The sequence below is a fragment of the Streptopelia decaocto genome, assembly GCF_964273445.1.
Source record: "Streptopelia decaocto genome assembly, chromosome: 18".
In the NCBI taxonomy this organism is placed as follows: Eukaryota; Metazoa; Chordata; class Aves; order Columbiformes; family Columbidae; genus Streptopelia; species Streptopelia decaocto.
In genome coordinates, this window is record NC_138673.1 from 6,964,441 (window position 1) to 6,987,940 (window position 23,500).

Below are 23,500 nucleotides of genomic sequence, written 5' to 3' on the forward strand. Positions count from 1 at the left end.
GGAGCCGGGCGCGGAGCGCGGAGCCGAGCGGGGCGCGGAGGAGGCGAGCGGGGCGCGGGGCGGCGGGATGCCGGGCTACGACTACAAGCTGCTGGAGCGGCCGCGGCGGCGGGTGCTGTGCCCGCTCTGCGGGAAGCCCATGCGGGAGCCCGTCCGCGTCTCCACCTGCGGCCACCGCTTCTGCGACACCTGCCTGCAGGAGTTCCTCAGGTGAGCCCCGCCGTGACGTCACGGCCGCCCCGCCATGACGTCAAACCGCGCACCCCTTCCTCCATGGAGCGCCCCGGTCCTCCCCCCGACACGGGGTTCCGCGCCCCGGGGGGCAGCGAGGGGTCCCCCCGACCCAAACCGGCCCCAGGCGCCGCTGCCGGGTGCGGGGCCGCCCTGCGCGCCGGGGAGCCCCGGGGAGGGGTGCGGGGTGCCCGGGGTGCGGGTGCCCGGGACGGGGAGGGGCGCGGGGTGCCCGGGGTGCGGGTGCTCCGGGGTGCGGGATGCCTCGCGGTGCCCCGGGGCAGGGAGGGGGTGCGGGGCGCGCCCAGCCCGTGGCAGCCGCCCCGCGGGGTGCAGCGGCCCGTGGCCCCTCTCGGTGAGGAGGAGGAAGAGGAGCGCCGGGTGAAGCCCCGAGCGGCGAGTTTCGAGCGCTTGCTAAGATTTGTGCTTAACTCCTTCCTGCCTCGGCCCTGCCGGATGAAGCGATCAGGGGGTGTGTGTGTGGGGGGGTCCGGCAACCCCACACACCGTGAGCACGACCCGGCCGTGGGTGCGGGCTGGGAGCGAGAGGACGGGGCCCCTTCCCACCCCGCTGCGGTTGGGCAGCCCTGGCCCAGGTACCGGCAGCGGATGGGGCCGGTGCTGCCCGGTTGTTGGTTGCGGGGCCGGGGGTCCCGCAGTGGCGCGGCGAGGGGGTGTCCGCGCCACCCGGGCTGGGCATGTGGCGGTGCGAAGCGTCACCGCAGGTCCCAGTTTCCGCTGCCGCCTCCAGCAGCGCCTCGCCCCGCCGAGGCGACCTTTGCTCGGGCCGGGGGCCCCGCAGGCACCGTCACCGTGGCCAGTTTCTGCGAAACCGGGCGTTCCCCGGGGCCCGTGCCAGGCAGCGCCTCCGCTCCCCTCCCGCACCCGTCCCGCGGGCATCTCGGCTCTACCGGGGGGCCGGACACCGGGGTCCCCACACTGAACCCTTCCTGTTTGCACCGGATCAGGTTTGGGGGATCTCATGGGCTGAGCCGTCCAGCCCAGACGCGGTGCTGGCTGGGTGCTGGGGTGGGTGCCAGGAGGTGCTGCGGCTCCCCCCCGTCACCTCCCTGCACCCCGGCACACCGCGAAGGTCAGAGGCAAGGACGGTCCCCCGGGCGCTGCCTCAGCACATTCCCTGCCCGGCCGAGCGTGAGGAATGGGGAGGCTTTGTCGGGGATTAGGCGCTGGCTGGGGTCGCCATCCCGCTTCCCCGCCAGCCCCGACACCCCAACACCATGCACAGGGCTCAGGCAGCACCGGCTGCCCCCGGAAAGGTGGCAGGGCGGACGCCAGCCGTGGGGTGATGCTGGCCATGGGGTGCTGCTGGCCACGGGGTGATGTCAGCCGTGGGCTCCCCGGAAAGGGCTGGGTGCCCAGCCCCAGCTGGGAGCAGTTCACCTCAGCGGGTTCCCGGTGACTCTCACGGCAACACCCGTTGCAAACAGCTGGGGCATGTGGCAGGGCTGGATGTAGCCGTGCCCCATCGGGGTCACGCCACGCAGCATTGGGCTGTTTTTTCTGGGGGTCACTTGGCCCCCCCAGCACAGGGGTGGTGGCTGCAGGGGTTGTCACCGTGCCGTGCCCGGGCATCCCAGGCAGCGCGTGCCAGGCGGCTCTGCTGGCTCCGTTGCGCCGTCTCGCATCCGCTTGGCAGCCCCGGTCGAGGCCGTGCCGGCGCCTGCCAAGGGCAAGCGGTGATTAGATGCGCAGGGGACGCGGATGCGCAGGGTGACCTCGTGGCTTCGTCCACAGCCACCTCAGGGATACCAGGGCCCAGGGGTCCCTGTGTGTCCCTGCAGCGTGTTCCTGCAGGCAGCACCCATGGTTTTCCACCCCATTGTCCCTGGGGCGTGGTGTATGGGGTGCCACCCTCACGTGTCTCCAGGCACAGTGTCATGGGGGCCAGCGGTGATGGTGGCTCCTGGCCAGCTGTGTCACGGGCCAGGCTACCTATTTGACTCCACCCTCTGACACCCTCTGCTCCGTGCTGCCTCTCCGAGTGCCGGGGCTGAGCAGAACCATTCCCACCCTGGGGACAGCTCTTGGGAGGAGCACCCCGTCCTGGGGACCTAGTGGGATGGGGACCCCTCTAGGGCAGCCGCCTGTCCCCCCGTCCTGTCTCACCGTGGTGGCTGGTGGGGCCGTTTCCTGCAGAGTGGAAGCCCCGGGGCCACGCATCCGGGCTGCACATCTGGCGCCCAGCTGTTGCCCCCCCTCTCCTCATTGGGCCCCAGCACCTGGGGCTGCGGGCGCCCGTGGCCTCCGCCGGCACCGCTCTTGGCCAGCCGCCGGCACCCTGCCGTAATCCCCGGGGACCGCGGCGGGCGAGGGGGCTGCGGGCTCCAGATGGTGCCGCTCGCAGCGGCCGGCCCAGGCCCTGGGGACCGCGGCGGCTGTGCCGGGCTGGGCGGGAGGGAGGGGGCTGCCGGGGGGGCGATGTCTGGCGAGGGCATTTCCCAGCTCAGACAGATGGAGCGGGATTAGAGCTGCGGCTCCCCGAGGGCCGCGGCTGGATTTGGCATGGGGTGAGCACTCAGCGTTGGAAGGGCAGCGCTGACGTCCGGGGGTGGGATGGTGGGGACCCTATGGGACATAGGTGCTGTGTTACTGGTGACACGCTGTCCACCATCCCCGAGTGATGCTGACCCCTCTCTGTGTCTTGCAGCGAAGGCGTCTTCAAGTGCCCGGAGGACCAGCTACCCCTGGACTATGCCAAGGTGAGTGAGCCTGGCATGTGGCCGGGGCACCCGCTCCGAGGGGTTGTCCCCGTCACTGGGGTACCCGCTCCGAGGGGACGTCCCCATCACCTGTGTCCCCCACCAAGGAGCTGTCCCTGGGCCCTGCACACCCGCCTGGCACAGCCGCGCCGGCCTGGCACGGGCGCCCGTGCGGAAGCAAAAGCCCTTTGTGCCGCAGGGCCGGGGAACGGAAATGCGCTCCCGACAAAGGGCACTTGTTCGTGTGCCGGTGGGGGGATCCGGCCCCGGGCAGCGTGCCTGTGGCTACCAGCCAGGCTGGGCCGGGGGTCCGTGTGCCCCCAGCCTGGCGGGGGATGCTGATTCCCTGGCACTGCCTCCCCAGATCTACCCCGACCCGGAGCTGGAGGCGCAGGTGCTGAGCCTGACCATCCGCTGCATCCACAGCGAGGAGGGCTGCCGCTGGACCGGGCTCATCAAGCACCTCCAGGTAGGGTCCGGCAGGATGGGGGGGCTGAGGCTGCACCCCTTAGACACCCCCTCACCATCCCTGCACCCCCCAGGCCCATCTTGGCACCTGCGGCTTCAACGTCATCCCCTGCCCCAACCGCTGCAGCGCCAAGCTGAGCCGCCGGGACCTGCCTGAGCACGTCCAGCACGGCTGCCCCAAGCGCCGGGTCAAGTGCGAGTTCTGCGCCAGCGACTTCACCGGGGAGGCCTTCGAGGTGGGCAATGGGGTGGGGGGAACCGTGCCGGGGGGCATGGCTGTGGCGGGGACACTATGGGGGACACAGCTGGCAGGGGTGTCGTGGGGGACATGGAGGCACCATTGGGATATAGCCAGGTTGGGGGAGTGCAATGTGGGGTGCAGTGTGGTCATGGGGGGCCCAGATGGGGTGCAGGGAACCATGGGGGCCATAACCCGGCCATGGGGACAGAGCCTGGGTGGAAGAGACCGTGCAGGCGCAACCAGCCTGTGGGGACAGAGCCAGGCTGGGGGGCACTATGGGGTCACCGCATGGCCCCATCCCTGGCTGGGCTGCCCAGTGTGGGCAGCCGGAGGGTGACGCTGCCGTGGTCCCCAGGGCCACCAGGGCTCGTGTCCCCAGGAGAGCGTGTACTGCGAGAACAAGTGTGGCGCCCGCATGATGCGGCGCCTGCTGTCCCAGCACGCGCTGGCCGAGTGCCCCAAGCGCACCCAGCCCTGCACCTACTGCGCCAAGGAGTTCGTCTTCGACACCATCCAGGTGAGATGGGACCCATGGGGACCCTCGTCCCGCTGGCTCCCTGCACCGGCTGATGGCCACTCTTTGTCCCCAGAACCACCAGTACCAGTGTCCCCGGTACCCCGTCCCCTGCCCCAACCAGTGCGGGACGCCCAGCATCGCCCGGGAGGACGTGCCCACGCACCTCAAGGAGAGCTGCAGCACTGCCATGCTGCTCTGCCCCTTCAAGGACGCTGGCTGCAAGCACCGGGTGAGTGCGTCCCCAGCCCTGTGCTGGCACCCCTGTCCCCATCCCACTGTGGCATCCTTGTGCCATCACCACCACGGTGTGCCTGTGCCCCAGAGCGTCCCCACACCGCTCCTGCCGTGACGTCTGTCCTGTCCCCTGTGGTGTCCCTGTCCTGCTCTGTCCCATCCATGTCACTCCATGGTGCCCACATCCTTCTCCTGCCTCACCCCTGTGTCACTTTGCCACCCAGGTGTCCCCACGCCATCCCAACCAGGAGTCCCTGTGCCACCCATGTCCCCACGGCATCCCTGTGCCATCCTGCTCCAGCACCCTTGCACCCCAATGACATCCCCACTGCATCCTTCTCCTGTCCTGTCCTACCCCGTGTCCCCACGCTGTCCCGTGTCCCCAGCACCCCTCCCCACCAACGGTCCCGCTGTCCCCACAGTGCCCCAAGCTGGCCATGGGCCGACACCTGGAGGAGAGCACCAAGGCGCACCTGGGCATGGTGTGCGCCCTGGTGAGCCGGCAGCGGCAGGAGATCCTGGAGCTGCGGCGGGACGTGGAGGAGCTGTCGGTGAGCAGCGATGGGACCCTCATCTGGAAGATCTCCGACTACACCCGCAAGCTGCAGGAGGCCAAAGCCCGCAGCAACTACGAGTTCTTCAGCCCCCCTTTCTACACCCACAAGTACGGCTACAAGCTCCAGGTCTCGGCGTTCCTCAACGGCAACGGGAGCGGGGAGAGCAGCCACCTCTCCGTCTACATCCGCGTGCTGCCGGGCGAGTACGACAACCTGCTGGAGTGGCCCTTCTCCTACCGCGTCACCTTCTCCTTGCTGGACCAGAGCGACCCTTCGCTCTCCAAGCCCCAGCACATCACCGAGACCTTCCACCCCGATCCCAACTGGAAAAACTTCCAGAAGCCGGGGGCTTCGCGCAGCTCCCTGGATGAGAGCACCCTGGGCTTTGGCTACCCCAAGTTCATCTCCCACGAGGACATCAAGAAGCGCAACTACGTGCGGGACAACGCCATCTTCATCAAAGCCTCGGTGGAGATCCCTCAGAAGATCCTGGCCTGAGCCCCGGTGCCCCGGGGGGGACAGAACATGAGCCAGGGGTGTCCCTGGTGGTGCTGAGCCCCTGCCCGCAGCTGGCGGCCCTGGCTTGGGGACGCTGCCGTGGCCACAGCTGGTGGCTCTCAGGTAGGCAGGGGATGGGGCTGTCCCCCCCACATCCCTCCCGGGGCTGGGACCCCACTGGGCAACCCCTTCTCAGGTGCCTGGGGGTGCTGGGGGGCTGGGCCCCCCCCAAAAGCCCCTCACTGGGGCACCCAGCAGCCCCCCCAAGCCTCGCTGGGGACCCCGCGGGACCCCGCTGCCCAGAGCCATATTTTGTAAGCTGGTGCCCCCCGGGAGCACTGTTGTTATTTATTACCCGGGCCGGGGCCGCTGCCCCCTCCCCACCTCTTTTTTTTTTTCTCCAATAAACTTTTATTGTATTTATTACGGCCGCCTGAAGCTCCTTCCACCCGGCCGGGGACGGGGCGGGGGGACCCCACTGGCACAGGATGCTGGGGACAGGGACAGCCAGGCGGGGGGCACGGCGGGGTGTGGGGGGTAATCCCTGACCCACATCCCACCAGCAGACGGGCTCAGATGGAGACGGTTAATTCGGTAATCGCCGAGGCCTGGGTGCTGTTGTCCTGCAGCCCCCCCAACCCCTCGTTAGTGCTGGGGCAGTTACAGCTGGGGAAGAGGCAGGGACGCAGACCAGGGTGGGCAGTGCTGGGCGCAGGAGGGGCTGTTTTTGGGGGGGCTGGTTGGATTAGGCCCCAGGTGCATCCCCCCAAATCACCCAACAGCAATGTGGGTGGGAAGAGGGGGGGGTCGCTATCTCTGCAGACTAATCCCACAATTGCATTAGTGCAGCCCTGGTTTAACATAATTAGCCCCTAATTAGCTGCACCCCAGGGCCCTCGTAGGACCGCAGGCAGCTGGCTGATGCCGGCCCATTCTGCTGCCCAGGGCCAGCCCGGACTGGTGGCCATTGCCAGTCCTACACTGGAGCCAAATGAAGTCTGTACAGGTGCCTGATGCCCTCCCTTTATGTGCCCATACCAGTCTGTACTGGTGTCTGTACCAGTCTGTACTGGTGTCCATACCGGTCTGTACTGGTGCCCATCTCAGTCTGTACCGGTGCTGGTACCAGGGCCCTGCGGCCGCTCCAGCTCCCCCCGGTGGTACCAAACCCACCCACACCCCCAGTTCTGCTGCTCCACGGGACAAAGCGAGTGAGGAGACACCAGAACACGAGGGAAAAGCAGCAGCCAACACCTGACCCGCTGATGTTCTTTATATGTACTTTATTGTTTCAGATTTTTTTTATATTTATTATGTGTGTGTGTATATATATATATATATATTTTCTTGTATACACACACGCACTTTATAGGCTCCCCCCCCTGTCCTACAGCAAGGTATGGTCAGCCTCTTATTGCACCCCAGTTACCTGAAAAAATAATTAAAAAGTCCCCAGATTATTTAGAAATGAAAAACTTCAGCTCTGGTGTTGCAGTGACACCAGTGCTGCAGGTGACACCGGTGCTGCAGGTGACACGGGTGCTGAGGTGACACCGGTGCTGCGGTGACACCGGTGCTGTGGTGACACCAGCGCTGAGGTGACACTGGTGCTGCGGTGACACCAGCGCTGAGGTGACACTGGTGCTGCGGTGACACTGGTGGCAGCTCCTGGCCACGTTGGTGAAACCCCTGCACTGGGAACCGAGAGGAAAAAGCACCGCAGGACCCCAGGGATGTGACCCTGCTCTGCATCCTCTGCTTCCCCTGCTTCGTGGTATTTTTAAAATCATTTTTCTTTAATTTTGAAAAATTAATTATTTTATTATTTTATTTTATTATTACTAATTTTTAATTCATTTTTTTAATTTTAATTTTCCCCTCTGGGATGGTAAGTGTGACGTTTACCACCGGGTGCTCCTCTCCGGCAGCTCCCAGCTCCAGTTCACCCCCCGCGACGGCTCCATTGGCACCGCGGCCAGGACACGTGTCCCCACACTGGAAATGTCAGCGGTACCTTCACGTGTAACAGGGGAACAATCCCCCGCAGCCGCAGGTTGTGAAGCGGGAGGCGATGCTCTTCAGCTTCATGCAAGAGAGGGAGAGGGGAAAAAATAATCAATTGACTACTAAATTTAGCCTCAAGTATAAAGTTTAAAAATAAACTTCCTGGAAACTTCTTGGTTTGACGGTTTATTCTAAAAGCCCAGAACCCACCAGGTCGGACACTGGCCGAGTGTTTCACAGGATGCTCAAGCCAGAGAGAAAAGTGTTAGTAAATAATTAATATTAAATCAATCAAGGAAGCCCCCGGCCCAGCTGGCAGGGGTTTAAGTCCCCAAACGCATTAGCAATGCCTTTATGTATCTAAAACCCGAACATTTTTAATGCCTTATAAAAACCTTTGGGGTGCAGATGGGGGGATTTTTGGCAAAACCACGTACTGTGCAATGCGGTAGAGCCTTGATTGGTGCTGGTTGTTGAAGCTTTTAACCAAGGCGGCTAAAACAGACGGTAACAGTTCATCGGGAGAAAAAAATGCCAGACAAATTCACTTTTCACATCCTTTATTAAAAACCCAGCAGGCTCCCCCCCTCTCTCCAGCCCTTTGTGTCCCCAGGACCGAGGGGTTTTACAGCGAGACTGTAAATCTTGGTGCGATTTCACCACTGTGGTGCCAGCACATCTCAGCTCCAGCCAGCCCAGCTGAATTGACGCTTTGTGCCCAATTGCCTTGAAATTAACTTAAACCAATTAGATAAACTACTCCGGTAATTTTATTGCAGTTTGGCCTTGTTGAGCACTGGAAAAGCAGCCGAGAAGACACCTGACATGAGTGAGCCAAAATGCAAGGAGGTGATGTCAAAGTGTCCCTTTCCTTTGGCTCCTCCACTCTTGGGGACCCTCCATGCTCCCCACATCAGCATTTTTTCCAGCTCAATTTTTTGCAGCACCTGCAGCAGTTGCTCCTCTCCCAACAGGCTCCATCACGAGACCACGTGCCGCTGGTTTTTGGTGGTGACATCTCGGCGTGTCACCCACCTTGGGTCAAACTCAACGTTCGCATCCTCCCAGCATCTACAGGGGTACGGCGAGCTCGGTGTAGGAGGCAAAGATCAACCACAGGAATTAAACCTTTAGAAATAAACAAAACAAAACTATTTAGCCCTAAAGGAGATGTTTCAAAGGGTTGAATCTTACTCTGCCACCAGCCTTCAGCTTAGTTGTGGCTGCAGGTGACTCCTCGGCGCTGCCGAAGTCCCCACAGGCTCATTATGGCACTAGAGCTTCGCTCTGGTAAACAGGTCCGAGCAGTTTCCCAAAGAGGCTTTGCAGAGCGATTCCTCTCGTTGGGGGACAAGGACACCAGGTACTGCAGGAGCTCCGGCGAAGGGACGAGGCCGGGCAGAGACAGCCCGTCCCAGCTGAGCTTAGCTGGGCTAAGCCGCCTGTTTAGCCCAAATTCCTGGAAAAGCATGTTGGAACTAAGTACGCTTCTTAGTATTGGGGAACAGCACAGAAGGGATTAGTTTGCTTGTTTTTCACACTCGGATGCTTGCAGCGAGCGCAGAGATGGGGTTGGAGTTGTGTTGTTCTTAGAGATGAAATCACACAGTTCATCCCCAAAACCAGATGTATCGTCACTGGAAAGGAGAGACAACCCCCACACCTCCTGTCTTCCAGAAAGGGTCTACAAATGTGATGAATCCCCTTCAAAATATTTAGTATTAAGTAAAACTCCGGGTTTATCACACACACTCTGAAGGGCAGCAGGTCCAGCTTTCGGAGCAGCCCCGTGTCTCCCCGAGATGTTTCCCTCCTGGCCAGGGAGAGCAGAAGTGTCGGGCGCAGGACAGCCCTAATCCTCGCAAACGTGGTCACGAATGTCTCCGAATTCACCTTGACAAGACTTAAACCTCGACTCCTCAATTATTTCAGCACTTCTCTGGCTCTGAGATTTTTGCTGTTTCCCTCACCTAATTGCAGAAGAGCAGCCAGGCTGCACCCAACACATTTGTACCCCACAAACCCATGGAGACCCTTCCCCAAATTCCCTTTGGGACACACCCCCTCCTCCCTGTCCTGCTGCCCACGGCCACACCAGCCTGAGACAGAACCAGCCGGAGGGCAGGGGGATGAGGTCTCTCTTTCATACCCGTAGCACATAAGCAGCAACATTTATAATAAGTTTGTGGTTTAATGAAATACAGCAGCAATTCCCAGTTCTCTCCCCAGCAAACGTTTCTGTTTGGTTTCTACGGGAGCGGCCAAGTCCCACAGAGACACCTTTCACAAAGAAAATTCACAAAGCGCCTTTATAAAACATTAACTTTGGGCTGTAACAAACCAGGCTTGCAATTTAACAGCTTCAAAGCTTCTGCTGGAAAGACAAGACACGTCAGAGACGGAAGGTTCCTTGTGGAAGGGTCTTTGCCACTTCCATGTTTATCCTTCCTCGGATCTAATGTCCCTCTCCGCCTGGTAAGGGGGTTGCCAAAAAGAACTATTAAATAATATTCTGTTAAATCAGTGTGGTAGCGTAAAGGGGACAGATTTCAGCGCTGATGAGGCAGCGTGAATAGTTGAGGCTTGTGCCTCTTCTGCTCCTCCCTTTGTCCCCTTGGGGAGGGACAGGGACACGTCTGGACCCCCACGCCGCATATTCGGTGTTTGCTCCCAAAAGCTGTACCTGGGAATGGGGCAGGTCAGCGTGTTTCTCTTTAAAGAAGACGTGAGGAGAGCCCATCAGCACCAGGCGGCTGCTGCCGGGGTGAAAAGGGTTGGCTTAAAGAAAAATCTCACTCCTAGAACAAGAGGAAATATTTCAGTATATTTTAATAGTAAAATGATTCCTATTTTTCAAGCCATGTCCCACCTGGATGAGTTGCGGGAGTATTTTTGCTCCCTGATCCTTGCTGGGACAAAGTCTCAGAGGTTGTGGAACCCCCAACAGCTGCTGCCATTGCACCCCAACGCCTCCCAGCACCAACACCACAACACGGGACTCGACTCGGCCTCGCAGGAGAAGAGCAGGAGGAAAAACCACCAAAAAAATCAGTTTTTAATAACAGTCTGGGTTGAGATTTGCAGCAGGCTAGTGAACAGGAGATGCCAGTATTTTATTTAGTAAAAAGGCAGGTGTTCGGGTAGCGGAACACCCTACAGGAACTCGCAGGGAAGGGGAAAGTCGTCGCACAGCCCTGGGTGGGTTTGGGAGGAGACGGGGAAGACGACGGGAGAGGGGAAGGGAAGGGAAGCGGCTTCAGACTGAGCCGCGGGTCCCAATAGAACGTGTTCTGACAAATATTGCATGAAAAGCCTCAGGGTTTTAGTTCTTTCATAGATGTATATTTACCAGTTTTCACAAAGACTGCAGGAATACGATTATAAACAATAAATTAGGACTTCATGTTGCTATCATTTGGCATAACACAATCAGGCAATTTTTTTCCTTTTTAAATATAAGGCAACACAAGCCAACACATAATTTAATCCGTCTTTAGTCAAATTGCTTAACTTTGCTAAAGAGTTACCACTAAAGAACGGTTTATAGTACACTTAAAAGAATTTAAATAATGACATGATATAAGTGTACTAACTTACGCGAGGAGTCAGAAAACGTACTCTGCTAAGCTTGGAAACCTAAATATTTGTTACAGCCCAGGACTACACATCTAAATTAAAAAAATACAAATAAATGTTGTCTAATTTTTCCATTTACGAAAAACTTTGAAGGATCTCTAGCCAACTATGACGTCACTTCAAAACTTTTTTTTTTTTATATTTTTTTTTTAATTTTGTATGATGTCTTTAAGATTTTAAACCATGCTCGTTAAGGAAATTTCAAGGAGCAAATACTTAAGGCTTTGTTTCTTCCAAGGGCTGTGAGGGAGGCCAGTGGATGGCGGAGGCCAGTGGGTTCACCCATACACAATGCTACTCAAACCCACACTACCAGGCGACATTCATACAGAAATATTACACTTAAAAGTTACAGTGTAGAGCAATATTTTTAGCCAGTGTACATATAAAGAATCAATGCATTTTTTTAATTATTATTATTATTATTTTTTTTTAATTTCCAAACTTGATTGTGATCATTATGTTCAAGTATTAGTCTCATTAACAGAGATGAGAAATCTTCTACTTACAACAAATTTGGCTGTTAGAAAGGAAAAGGGACGTTCCGGTACGCTGAGGAGAACAAGACGCTGAGGTTACTCAATAGTTAGTGTCCTGCGGTCACTGACTCGACTAGGAAGTGACATGGAAAAGGAACAGAAGGAGTTTAGGCACCGAGACCCCGGGAAAAAGGGACGCTAAAAACAGCCCCGCTAATTCCCAGAGAGGAGAATTGTTCCGTTAAACCTGCTGTGGCGTTTTGATGGAGAGGAACACGGGACCATTGGTCCCGCAGTGGCTCATGAGCGGAGCTTCGCTTCACATCAAGGGCCTCCCATCCTGGCGAAAACCACTCGTTGCACTGGAGACGAGCTCGAGTTACGTCTCCTCGCCCTGAAATTAAATTCTAGCTACCGGAGAAGCGGCTGAACCCTTTTTGGAGTTGTCAGTGGGTCTGGATTCCCTTTGCGTCGGGACGGCCAGACTCCTAGCAGCAAGGGGTTCAGACAAAGTCGGCTCTTAGGTTGGCGAAAGGAGAGCGGGGAAGGGAAATACAATGCAGAAAACAAAGCAGCTACGCTGCCTGCACCTTAAAACTGCCATTCCCCGCTCCTCCATACCCTGTCCGCAAATAAAAACGTGTCCAAATCATCTGCCAGAGACTTTTGACTTTGGACAAAGTCTAAAGGATAAAAACGTGGGCGTCTCGGCATGAAATAGTTGAAAAGCTTCTTCCTATGTTAATGCCTAAATACATACCCCTAGCTAGCTCTTTTCAAACGTAGGCTTCTCTTTCAATTAAATAGGCCTCTAGACAGTGCAAATGGTCAATGTTTAATGCATTAATGAAACGGGCTTTCGAGCTGAAAATAAGCCCCGCTTCCTGACAAATTCTGTTGCTCTTAATCTTCAGAGGAAATTGAGATGGAAATTTAAGCAGCTACGCTACCTCGCTCTTGATGGAGCCGGCGAACAGATGCGACTGCGAAACCCTGCAGCAACTCAACATCAGTCCGGCAAGGAGCTGCTAAGCAGAAGGCAAAAGCTGCACAAAGGGGATTCTGCGGTGAGGAAACAGCTGTGGCGTGAAGTAGTGTAATGAAATTCTTTGAAACAAAAGGCATGTTAAATATTTGATGCATAAAGGAGATAGATAACATGTAAGCAAAGCTTTTAAATATACAGTATGTCTTCTTCCAATGGTTACTATAATGATCACACAAGTTTGCAAGTTAAAAACGCCTTGCTTATTAATTAAAATTAAGACTAAACCTATAATTTTTTGTCTGTGAAAGTGACTGCAGCCTATCTATACCCTGGGTGTTGAATATGAAGATTTCGACTATCGGTTGGTTCAGGTGCTCGGTTCATGGGAGGCCGATGGACTTTTCCCAGCACGGCCATGCTCTGATCTCTGAAGCAGGACTGCTGGTAGTCCCCGCTTAGGTAATCCATGGTCTGCATCACATTATTCTGGCTGGATGGGCCAGCTCCAGCTCTGTAATGAGTTCCTCCTGCACAATCGAGCGGTGCTCCCGCTGGCTGTCCCCCGTGGAAAGGCATGGCAAGGTCCTGGGACCCAGAGCTGTCACTGTTGGGCGTGGGCAGAATGTTATTCCAGATGGGCTGGAAATAGTGCCCGTTGGTGTATGGCAAAGGTCCCTGCAACCCGTTCACGGGCGGAGAAGGCGTGGGCTTCTCCATGGGGGGCTTCAAGCTGAAGGACTGGCCCATGCACAGTTCTTGAGGGTAGTTGGAGGTTTTGCCAGGAAAACTCTGCCCCGCCATCTCCCTCGGAGGGGGTTTCCCCGCCAGCGCGGTGGGCCCAGCAGCATCCCCGCACATTTGCTGCAGATGCGCAAGCTGGTGCTGGTTCCACGCGACCGATTTGATTTCGTTCTGGTAGGCGGGCGGCACTCTGTTAATATTCACCATGGGCACGTTAACAGAGGCAGGAGGGATAGCAGCAGCAGCATGATCTACAGGGTTCACTACACAGGAAGGCATGGGCGTAGGGACATTGTGAGTAGATACCCTGGTACTTGCATTGATAAGCAGGTTGCGACTTATAGGGCTGGGGTTTGCGATCTGTCCCTCACAGACTGAGGTAGTGCTAATGCCAGCTCTGGCCTGGCAGAACTGGTTAATCTGGTGCACAATGCTGCTCAGGTCCGGTGGCTGGTTCTGCTGCAGGGTGGCAGCCATAGAGAGGGGAATGGTTGAGGTAGACACGGTCACATTCGGCGGCGCGTCTGCATCCGGCATCTTTCTGCTTCCATGTAAACCCGGCTGCAGCAAAGGATTCGGGGGGTGCTGCAGAGTCTGGTGTGCCATGGGCTGCGGGTGCTGCAAGCCCTGCGGCTGCTGCATGTTCTGAGGGTGCGGCAGCGCCTGCGGTATCCCCTGAGGGTGCGGTAAGCTTTGTGGCTGGGGTATCCCCTGAGGGTGCTGCAAAGTCTGTGGCTGCGGGATGCTCTGGGGGTGCGGCAAAGCCTGTGCGTGCTGGAGAGCCTGCTGGCGAGCAAGCGCCTGGGGGTGGTGGGTTAAAGTGCTTGGTGCAACGTACGGCGTGGACGGGGGGTTCATCATCGCTTCCGGCAGCAGGCGCGTGCGGGTCCCGTCAAAGTCTTTGATAATGCCTTTCGCTGGAGATTTGACTATCGCCAGGAGGCCTGTTTTCGTGGTGGCCTGAGATGGGTAGGGACTGTACCTCTGGCCCGAAGTATCAAGTCCGTTCACAGTACGGCGTATGTGTTTCCTCTGGGGAACCTTGACACTGTTTGGAAAAATTTTTATAGTCAGTGGGTTGTTGGCGACCTTCTTAGCATAAGCATCCAATTCTGCTGGGGTAGGATACTGTGCAGATCTCATTTTCTGTGTAGTGTCCCCTGCGGAGAAAGGAAATTCATCAGTATCAATTTTGGTAAGCAAGGGATCAACCCCAGGGCAAGACAGTTGCACAACAAGGGTAGAAAATCTCCAAGGAATCAAGAGGCAAGAACTTCATCTTCCCAGACCAGTGGATCATGTACCAGATACCTCATTCTGTTCAATACACCTGGGGACCAACACAGCCCCCTATTCAGCTTAAAGCAAGACCTGCCCAGGGAAGCAAACCAAACCAAACCAGTGTTTTCAACAGAGCGTGCTTATAATCGGACAAAACCAGGTATCATGCTATAAACATGGGACTGCCTGCAGCTGGAAATATTTCTTATGGCTTGCAGTGGTGGGCCAGTTTCTATTCTCTTAATTTAATGCTGCCTCCCCATGGCTCTTCAAGCCATTCTCAGTCTCTTTACCGTGTAATTCAACATCAGAAAGTTATGAATTAAACATTAAACCCGTGTAATGCTGAGGTGGGAACCATACGAAGCACTTCAGCTCAAGCCTCCATTTACATCTGAGCTCTCTTCTAGACGCTGACATCTGAAAGCACTTTGTGCTTTATGTCCATTAGGAAGCCCTTGTCAGGCCAAGTTCAGCAAATGGAAGGAGGCTACATGTGCATTATTTTATGGCTGGCAATTATTTCTTCTGCTGAATTTTCAGTGTGGCACCTTGCTAAGGACAGCATCCTCATATCACACGGCGAAATTACGTGATTACCTCACAAGATTAAAAGCATGCTACTCCCCAGACACAGACAAAAGATTTCTGGAGACAGGTGTGGTTTCTCTTCCTCCAATTTACCAGACACCTACCTTGCCCACAAGCTCCAAGTGCTTCTGAAAGGATCTTCAGAAATCTTGGGAAATGCTTGTGCCTCTCACTATAATAATATCCCAAGCAGAGAGTTGGGCAGCTCCCCTACCACAGCTCTGCTGCTTAACTCCTATGGGACTCTCTGCTTGAGAAGTGATTTTATAATCCTCAAATAATGGCTTGTAGCTTTGACAACACCATTTTGCTTTTGCCTTTTTGTTTGTTTGTTTTCCTCACCTTGCAAATAGTTCACTGGAAATAAAGCCACCCATCCTTTTGGCTAAAATGTTCAGCGTCCCCATGCCATCTGCTGCCGTGCTGGAAGAAATGCAGCAGCCAGCTCCTCCAGAGCCCCCCAGCCGGCCCTCTGACCCGAGGAAATCTAATGCTCCAGTAAAGAGCTTGATGCTCCTGGGCAAACAGCCCTTCCTTTTGAAAATCCACCTCTGATTCTTTTAAGCAAATTGCCTCTAAAAGGCTTCTCAGCTACACTCGAAGTGCCAACCAACTCTCCCTCTTTGCATCTTGCAGCTTCCAGTCTTCGCAGGTGAGGGACAGCTGCCCCGCACTAAGGGCACCCGCTTTCAGAAAGGGCCAGAAAGTGGAAAACAGGATTGGTATCAAAAGAAAGCATAATGATAAAAATATTAAAAATATATTTTGTGAAATAAGCAGCTTTGCAAGCAGGCTGTCTTGCATCTTCAGCAAGCACGTACCGCAGCACCAGTTATACTCTGTGTGCTGTCCGAACGCCAGCATGTACCACCCGTTTTTGTAATCAAAGGAAATGTTTGTTAGGTATTAACCTGAGCATCCTCTCTGTTCATACCCCTGGTTTCTGTCTGTCCTTTTGAGAGAGCTGCTCTGTTCCTAGCAGAGAGAAGAGCCTCCAAACGGACTCTGCCACTCCACCCTGTCACACAGCCAAGGCCCCCGTGAACTCCCAGCCTTTATTTTCAGCATTGCCCACGCTCGTTAAGTTCCATTTGTTCCCCAAGAGATGCCCCTTGCAACTCACCATGAACCAGAGAAGAACCATCAACAACAGACAAAGGAATCCACTCCTGTCTGGTTTATGTTACTGTTATTGTCACGTCAAGCTTTTATTTTTACATGAAAAATTAAGCTGATACTTTAAGACACATTTACCATGAGAATTTTCCAGCCTGGTTTACAATTCTATAGGCGTATAAGCAAAGTAGGTGGTAAATGTCAACACTGAACAGATACACTAAATATTTTTTTATTCAAGCATCTATTTTTCTGTTACGTGGGAACTGTGATGGAAGCTTTTAGAAAGCAGCTAAAATATCAGTGTTTGAACAGGCTGCAGCTATCGGTTACAACACACCTGTAACCCCAAATCTGGAAGAACGTCTTGCTCTGATGAGAGAAAATAACCCCAAATAACACACCAAGTTTGGCACCCTATCACATGGCATCTTTTAAATCCCTGGGACAGGATCTTCTGAAACCAAGCACATTTCAAACGGAGCCTGTTTTGCATAGAGCAAAGATTATGGTCCTTTTACCATGGACTAACTCAGCCGTTCTACTTAAGACTGACCAAGGTGGTGTATTTCCATAGTTCCCAACACGCTGCTTAAAATGTTCTTTGCTACCAGTCCCATAAGAAAGACTCAACGACCAGAATAATTAAAGCAACAAAAAATTAGGAGTAAGTCTGAATATTCTGTACAAATACCCTACAAACCCGTAAAGAACAATAAGGTCTGGTTGCTAAATGAATGGAAAAATAGCCAGAATAGACTGGAAGAAAATTCTGGTATGAGAATATGCATTGTTTGTGTGCAAGTGCAAGAAGTGGGCCATGAAATGAGGTAGAGGATGGCAGATGAACAAGCTATGTTAAGAAAACAATGGGATGAGCTGCACAAAGCTACCTAACGGTAAATGCAAGGCACAAGACTTTTGCTGAAAAGTAATTATTTCATGTTTACTATAAAGTAAAGCTGTGCATATGAGCAATTACCCCATAAACTGGTGAGCTGCAAGTTCATACTCCCGCTGGTCCCGTAGCAACCAATTAATCCGGTCACATTCCTGTGTGCGTCTCACCGACGGAGCTATTTTTATTATGAAATGATGTATTTCTCTGCCTCACCTCAACACTGATGTAACATCTTTTAAGTGCATTTCACATTAAGGCTTTAAAAACCCACTGCTTTTAAAACTGCCTATGGTTAATTTTTTATTAACATTCAAGAAAATACAAACAGGCCTTCAGGATTCCTACCCTAACGGGAGCATCCACCTGGGGACAAGTGAAAAACAGCTGTGCCCACCTTCTGCATCACAATCTCACCTGCAGCAGTTTCCCCCTCACCCATCGAAAGGACTCTGTTTTACCTGATAACCCCATATTCAGTCCCAACCTGCTCTTCTCTCTTTTATTCCCCTCCCACAAAAGTCCTCCAAGAAGCACCTTTCACCTTAACTTTGCAGAACGGTCACAAAAAATCACCCTTTTTCTCCCAGTGATCGGTTTCTAAAAGAAAAAATATGTACGTATCATCTACAAAATGCCCACTGCACAGACCAGCTTTGAGAAAAACGCCTCGTGTTTGAAAGTGAATAAGAAAAAAGATAATTAACTAATGTGGATTTTTAAGCATTAATAAAAAGTCTGATTCAGAAAGCTACACTTAAAAATTATTAATACCAACACTGTAAGTCTATATCATGTGGAGTTGTATGTCTTTTATCAAAGCAATAGCACTAATATTATAGCCCACTTCCAACCCTCCATCAAAAGTCACAAGTCACCGTTCATTAAGAATGCTCATTAACTCAGCTTTCCTCTGGCCAGGGGCTGGAGTACTTGTGCATACACAGAGTGGAGAAAAATGCACCAATTAATCTTACACACATGTGCAGTGGGGGTGAGCAAGGTCTTCATGAGCAGCTTCATTTTCCACACACATCGGAACAAAGTGGAACAGCTGAGCGTTACCAGCGCCTGCCAGCGACTTGATGTCCTAAATTCTGTCTAAATGCAGTACCTGAAGCTCTTCACTAAGCAGAATACAATGATGCTCTCAGCATGGGGATAAGCAGTTCTCAAACAGCATCAGGTACCACCAGGTTAAGAAAATACCCACATACTACCTCGTAAATGTGTAATTAGCAAATACCTGATTCATGAACAGCTACCCTCACGTGAACATCAATAATTTCCTTTCAGAACGGAGCCTCCCAAGCCACCAAAGAAACTCCACGTAATGCGAGGACCTAAACACGTCCTTACCATGACAGCCTACCTTTTGAACCAGCATTTTTCACTCAGCAAAGCTCAAACTGGAAATGGGAAAGAGACGGCCCAGTTTCAGGCCATCCAAGGAAGTCCTTTGGTGGGTAAAGATTTTTACTGCTGCTGAAAGTGTCGTTACAATTACCGAGCCCGTGGAGTTGGTGTCAATGCTGTGAGGGAGCACGTGTGTGTACGTGGGCAGCGTCGCTCACCTCTGGCAGGGCTTTAAGCATGTCACCCTTAACCGCAAGATTATCTTACCTATTTTAAGGAGCACCACAACACAATAACAATTTTAGCTATAACTGAAGTGTAAATTACTTGGTTTAAAAGAGTAACGAGTCCACCAGCAAACTGAGGGTACAGAGAGCTCCCAATGCTCATTTCAAATGCAACAGACAGGTCACAGCCCTCAGAACCAAGTACACGGATCTGATGTAGAAACCTTGGTATTTCTGAAATTTCAGCTCATCAATGTGCAACTTCAGTGATAAAGGAGACAGAGTAAGATTTAAAAAAAAAAAATCTCTAGCCAATAAACTTGAATTCCCAAGTGTAAGTTCTTAAAAATATGGTACAACTATCAGAAGATGTCTGAAGTTTTAAAAAGGAATTATCAGAGCACTCTGCAGACATATTTTCAGAGGCACCAAAGAGACATCAGAAAGACGACAGAAACTTTGAACTTCAGTAATTTGGGCTAGATCACTAATATTTGTAATATATGCCCCAGGTATGTAGAACACAGAGCTGCTGACCTCAAAAGGTTTGCATTAGCCTGATCCAACTTTTATTGGTGTCTATGAGTAATTAAAGGAACGAAGTGAAAAGGAGTCAGGAGAAAGCTGTGTTAAGAAGTCAGCTGGCACGCTTTTAGCACAAAATGTTTTCAGCAAAGAGGCACGAATCTCACAGAAATCTCGCTTGCGTTTCGTCTTGCTGTGGTTAAAATTAACCTTTATAAAGCCGGGGAGGGGGGAGAGCTTGCTGCACACATGGGAACCTCCACAGCGATTTCTCAGAGCTGTTCTTGATGGATGCCTTGAAGGCATAACAAAAGAAAGACTCTAACATTAAATAGTGTTTCCACTGTATCCTAAATGTTTATGTCACAGCTGTACCAGAGAGCGAGATTTAACAGTTAACCACATCCTGCAGACAAAACGTCACTCACATTTCTGAAGTCCAGTGTTCATCTGCGTGTAAGAAAGAAGCTGAAAGGAGAGGTCGCCTGGTCCTGGCAGACAGGCCAGCATGGCAGACAGGCACTAACACAACATGGGCCATTCACTCCTCTGCACACTGCAACAACAGAGAGACAATTCAAAGTTATAACACAAGGAGGAACAGAGAAAAGAAAGCGGCACAGAGCCGTCCCTGGGTGAAGGCCTGACCAAGCACAGATGCGCAGCCGCTGCTCTGGCCCTTGCCGCATCTCGTAAGGGCAATGGAAACACTTCAAGAAGTGGGTCAGCTGCAGGGTTAAAACGAAAATAGCTGTCTCGCTCTCCTCTGCTGCTTGACACATAACTCTGTCCTCAGATTTCAAAGGTGGTGGTTATGAATGGTAAAGAAACCACCATCGTTCATTTTACTATATATTGAAATGTGCTGGCTATCTACCAGGTATAGCCAAAGCAAGCCCTCTGGAGAAATCCTGTCAGCTGCTCTTTTACATTTAATAAAAAGACATGGCATGCATAAATTGAAGGCAAAGTATGTAGCGCTCTGCCTTGTGGCAAGATTAAGCTGCATGCTACAGCTTGTAATTTCTGTGGTCCATTAGGCTGCAAGATGAATGGCTACAACTTCCTTCATTTCACAGGAGACTCGCTAACCTGCACGGCTCCGGGTTAGACAAACTGCAAGACGCGCCTCTTGCACAAAGGAGCGGCAGAGGTGCCACCAACCTGTACCGCAGAGGCTCAGCATTTGGGAAATGAAACCTCTAAACGAATGCACGGAGCACTAAAGCTCTTTATATGTGAACGCTGCACAGCTGCCCTCAAATCCCATAGTCAGTGAACAGATACAAGGGGGTTTCCAGCAACAAAACTAACGCAGGCTCAAAGTCTCCCAACATTAGGAGAGAAATCTGAGTTGGAACAAGGTCTCTAGAGGCTGCCTGGTCCAAGCCCCTGCTCAAATCCCCTCTGCCACGAGCACTTTAGAAACAGGGAAACGGGGTGTCCGAGCCAAGCTGGAGAAACCAGTTGACTTCTCTTCCCTGCCCAGATCTCTGCAAGCACTGGTGCCGCTATACAGGGAGTGCTTCTGCCAAAACACCTAAGGAGCAGCTGGAAATGGCTGGGCGTGTTATATGGCCCCCCAAACTTAGAAGGGTCGAAGGCTTCAAAATTAATTAAGTCATTGTTTCAAACCCTCAATTAAAACAAACATTGAGACAGGTGAAAGCTCAAGACTGGCATGAGAGGCCTTGGCTGCAGAAATCTCGCAGAAGCCGCTTCTGAAGGAGTTGCGCTGCCAAGGGGCGCACAATGACGTGAAGGTTTTGGACGACACCCGACGCGGCAGCGTCAACGCCGTGTCCCGGGCAGCGCCACCGCCTTCACATCCAGAAAGCTCCAAGAGCCCATTTCTCTGCAGGGCTGTTTTAAAGACTTTAATTTGAAACCTAACCTCAGACCACCATCACAAGCCAGACTCTGCAAGGAACACCTGCACCCGCACAGCAAACAGTGTGGGCTTAAAGCTCGCCCATTGCACAGCAATTACTCGCTGTATCTAATTAATTAGCTCCATGTTTGCATGCATCTCCTCGGTTCAACATGCAAAGGCTGATCAAACCAACGGCCAAGAAATCTTGTGCGAATATTAATTTACAAAAACTTGTGCATCTTCACTGTGCGAGCGCTCTCAGAAGCAGACGGAGCGTTGCTGACCGAGTCCGCTGGGTGCCTGCGTGACTAACAATTAAAAATAGTTTTGGGCACTGAATGCCGGCTTGACGGCTCCATCTATTGCCCATTCATCCCAACCGCTCAGAGGAGCAGCCAGTCAGCGCCACCACAAACAAGCACGCGACCTCGCCACGCCGTAGGGACGACAGCACAACAAACAGAATAAGTTTACATCACTCTTCATTTCATCCCTAGGAGACAGCAGCGATCTGTGCTACTAGAATTCCAAGATATGTAGTTGTAGAACCTTGTAAAGTAGGTCTAAACCCAGATTTTCTTCTCACTCTCTGCAGCAGGTGGAGTTCTTGGAGTCTTTCAGGTGTTCAGAAATTACGACTGAAGACCTGTCACATCAACAGCTTAAAGGAGTTGCTTTAGGAACTGGAAAGTTGTTCGACCTTTACAGATGAGGTTCATCTGTGGCTATAAGTATGCCATGTTCAGTGGAACTTTGCAAACAGCCTGCAGGCAGCAGTTTCTTGCCCCAAATTATGCCCAGCAAGACGAAAAAGACAAAACAAGAACCCAGCCCCTTTTAATCAGAAGACAAAACCACTGCGAGATGCCAGAGCTTTACCTGAGTAAGCAACAGAAATACCCACAGTCAGCAAGAAAAAAACCCAGTAATCGTATTTTCCTTTTTTCCTCATTTCATCAACTTCAAAAGATTGGCAAAAACAAGACCTATTTCTCAGTGAAAAGCAGACAAACAAAATTAAGAGCCTTCACTGCAGTCAGAAAACCATCAGATCACACCATTCCCGTATTCACCTGAGCGCCTCCCTTTCACTCCAGTAACGTCTGATGCCATTTCTCCCCGTCCCTGCACCACCAAAGGAGCTCAGCGTCTAAAACACCACTGAACCACTGGCAAGTTTGTGTGCAGCCCCTAAGGAGAGAAAAGCGCTTTGTGGTGCAGCACTGCGCTCACCGTGCTCTTTGACTGAACAAGCAGCACCTCCGACAGCAAGAAACACGCAGGGTTTGCTCACCTGCTCCATCATTAACGCTTGTTGAAGCCTGAACGCGGTGACTCTTTGAGTGAGTCTCTCGCTGAAGTGCCACGGAGAGGCTCAGCGCCACAAACACAGCCATAAACAGGGTAACGGCACATTAGGAGAGGGAACAAGTGATTAAAAGTGGTCACAGCATCCAACTCAGAATAGTTGGGCTTCTGTGATAAGACAGCCGTATTTCCTTGAAGGTCAAAACATGTATTTACAGCAGCTTTAGCTCCAATACAGAGAGTAATGTTTTAGAGAGGGCTATAAAGGCAAGTTGTTCCCGCAGGCGGATAATCATTTTAGGAGATGGCAAAGGTCCATAAAAGACTGGGGTGGCAATAATCATTTTAAAGGAAATACTGGACTTAGAAAAATCATTTTAACTAAAGCATAAAATCATTCTTTTAGCTTGATTTGCAATAACCAAATTGATGCCATCTAGGTCACCGCTGAGCATTAAAAAAAGAAATTCAGACTCACATAGAAGTGCTGACCACAACTCCGTCGCTGAATTCCAGACTATAATTAAAATCCTGCTCCAATTTTTATTCTCTGTGAAATTAATATAATTTTTCAAAACAGAGATCTCAGTATTTAGAAGCAAATGGATTTGAAATATCTTTACAAACAAGGCAATTTTTTTTTGGGTTAGGAATTAATTAGCATTTATTCCCTTTGAGATGCTCAGCACCTGACTACTACTTTCTGACCTGACTCGGAACAAGCTATCGCAGACAACTCCAACATACCACCCAGCTAAAATGAACCAAAATCCCCCGCACGGGCTGTGTTTGGGATTGAGGTGAGTATTAATGGCTGTTTCAAACCATTATGCACGGTCCCAGGTCGGCAGCGCAGGATCCTGATGCAAAACCGCATCATCCCCTCCTGCGCTCGGCTTTATTGCTTCTAATTAGTCCAGAGCAGGAGATAAACCGAACTTGGCACGTCAAGACTTCTCGCCAGCAGACTTGGCTCCACGGCGGCAACTTGTGTGGGCACCAGCACCTGCA

At 52.7% G+C, this 23,500-nt stretch overlaps 2 protein-coding genes across 6 annotated transcripts in view; one reads left to right on the forward strand and one right to left on the reverse strand.

Annotated features, from left to right (window-relative positions):
* On the forward strand, positions 1–5,890 carry TRAF4 (TNF receptor associated factor 4). The gene is made up of 7 exons (XM_082068637.1): positions 1–210; positions 2,900–2,951; positions 3,316–3,420; positions 3,494–3,655; positions 4,016–4,177; positions 4,251–4,406; positions 4,834–5,890. Exons 1-7 carry the CDS (start codon positions 68–70, stop codon positions 5,464–5,466), a joined length of 1,413 nt encoding a protein of 470 aa, XP_081924763.1. The 5' UTR covers positions 1–67; the 3' UTR covers positions 5,467–5,890.
* A 4,900-nt stretch (positions 5,891–10,790) lies between these two features.
* FAM222B (family with sequence similarity 222 member B) overlaps positions 10,791–23,500 on the reverse strand; it is a 34,978-nt gene continuing 22,268 nt past the window's right edge. For 2 of the 5 annotated variants that reach the window (XM_082068584.1, XM_082068586.1), the window contains exons 2-3: positions 19,737–19,864; positions 10,791–14,474 (exon numbers count right to left, since the gene is read on the reverse strand). In XM_082068584.1, the coding sequence (XP_081924710.1) occupies positions 12,892–14,474; positions 19,737–19,818 (1,665 nt within the window). In that variant the 5' untranslated portion in view covers positions 19,819–19,864 and the 3' untranslated portion in view covers positions 10,791–12,891. Of the gene's footprint in view, positions 14,475–14,930; positions 15,322–19,736; positions 19,865–22,254; positions 22,294–23,500 lie in introns of those variants that run through there. The other 3 variants (XM_082068585.1, XM_082068588.1, XM_082068587.1) reach the window with 3 other exon arrangements.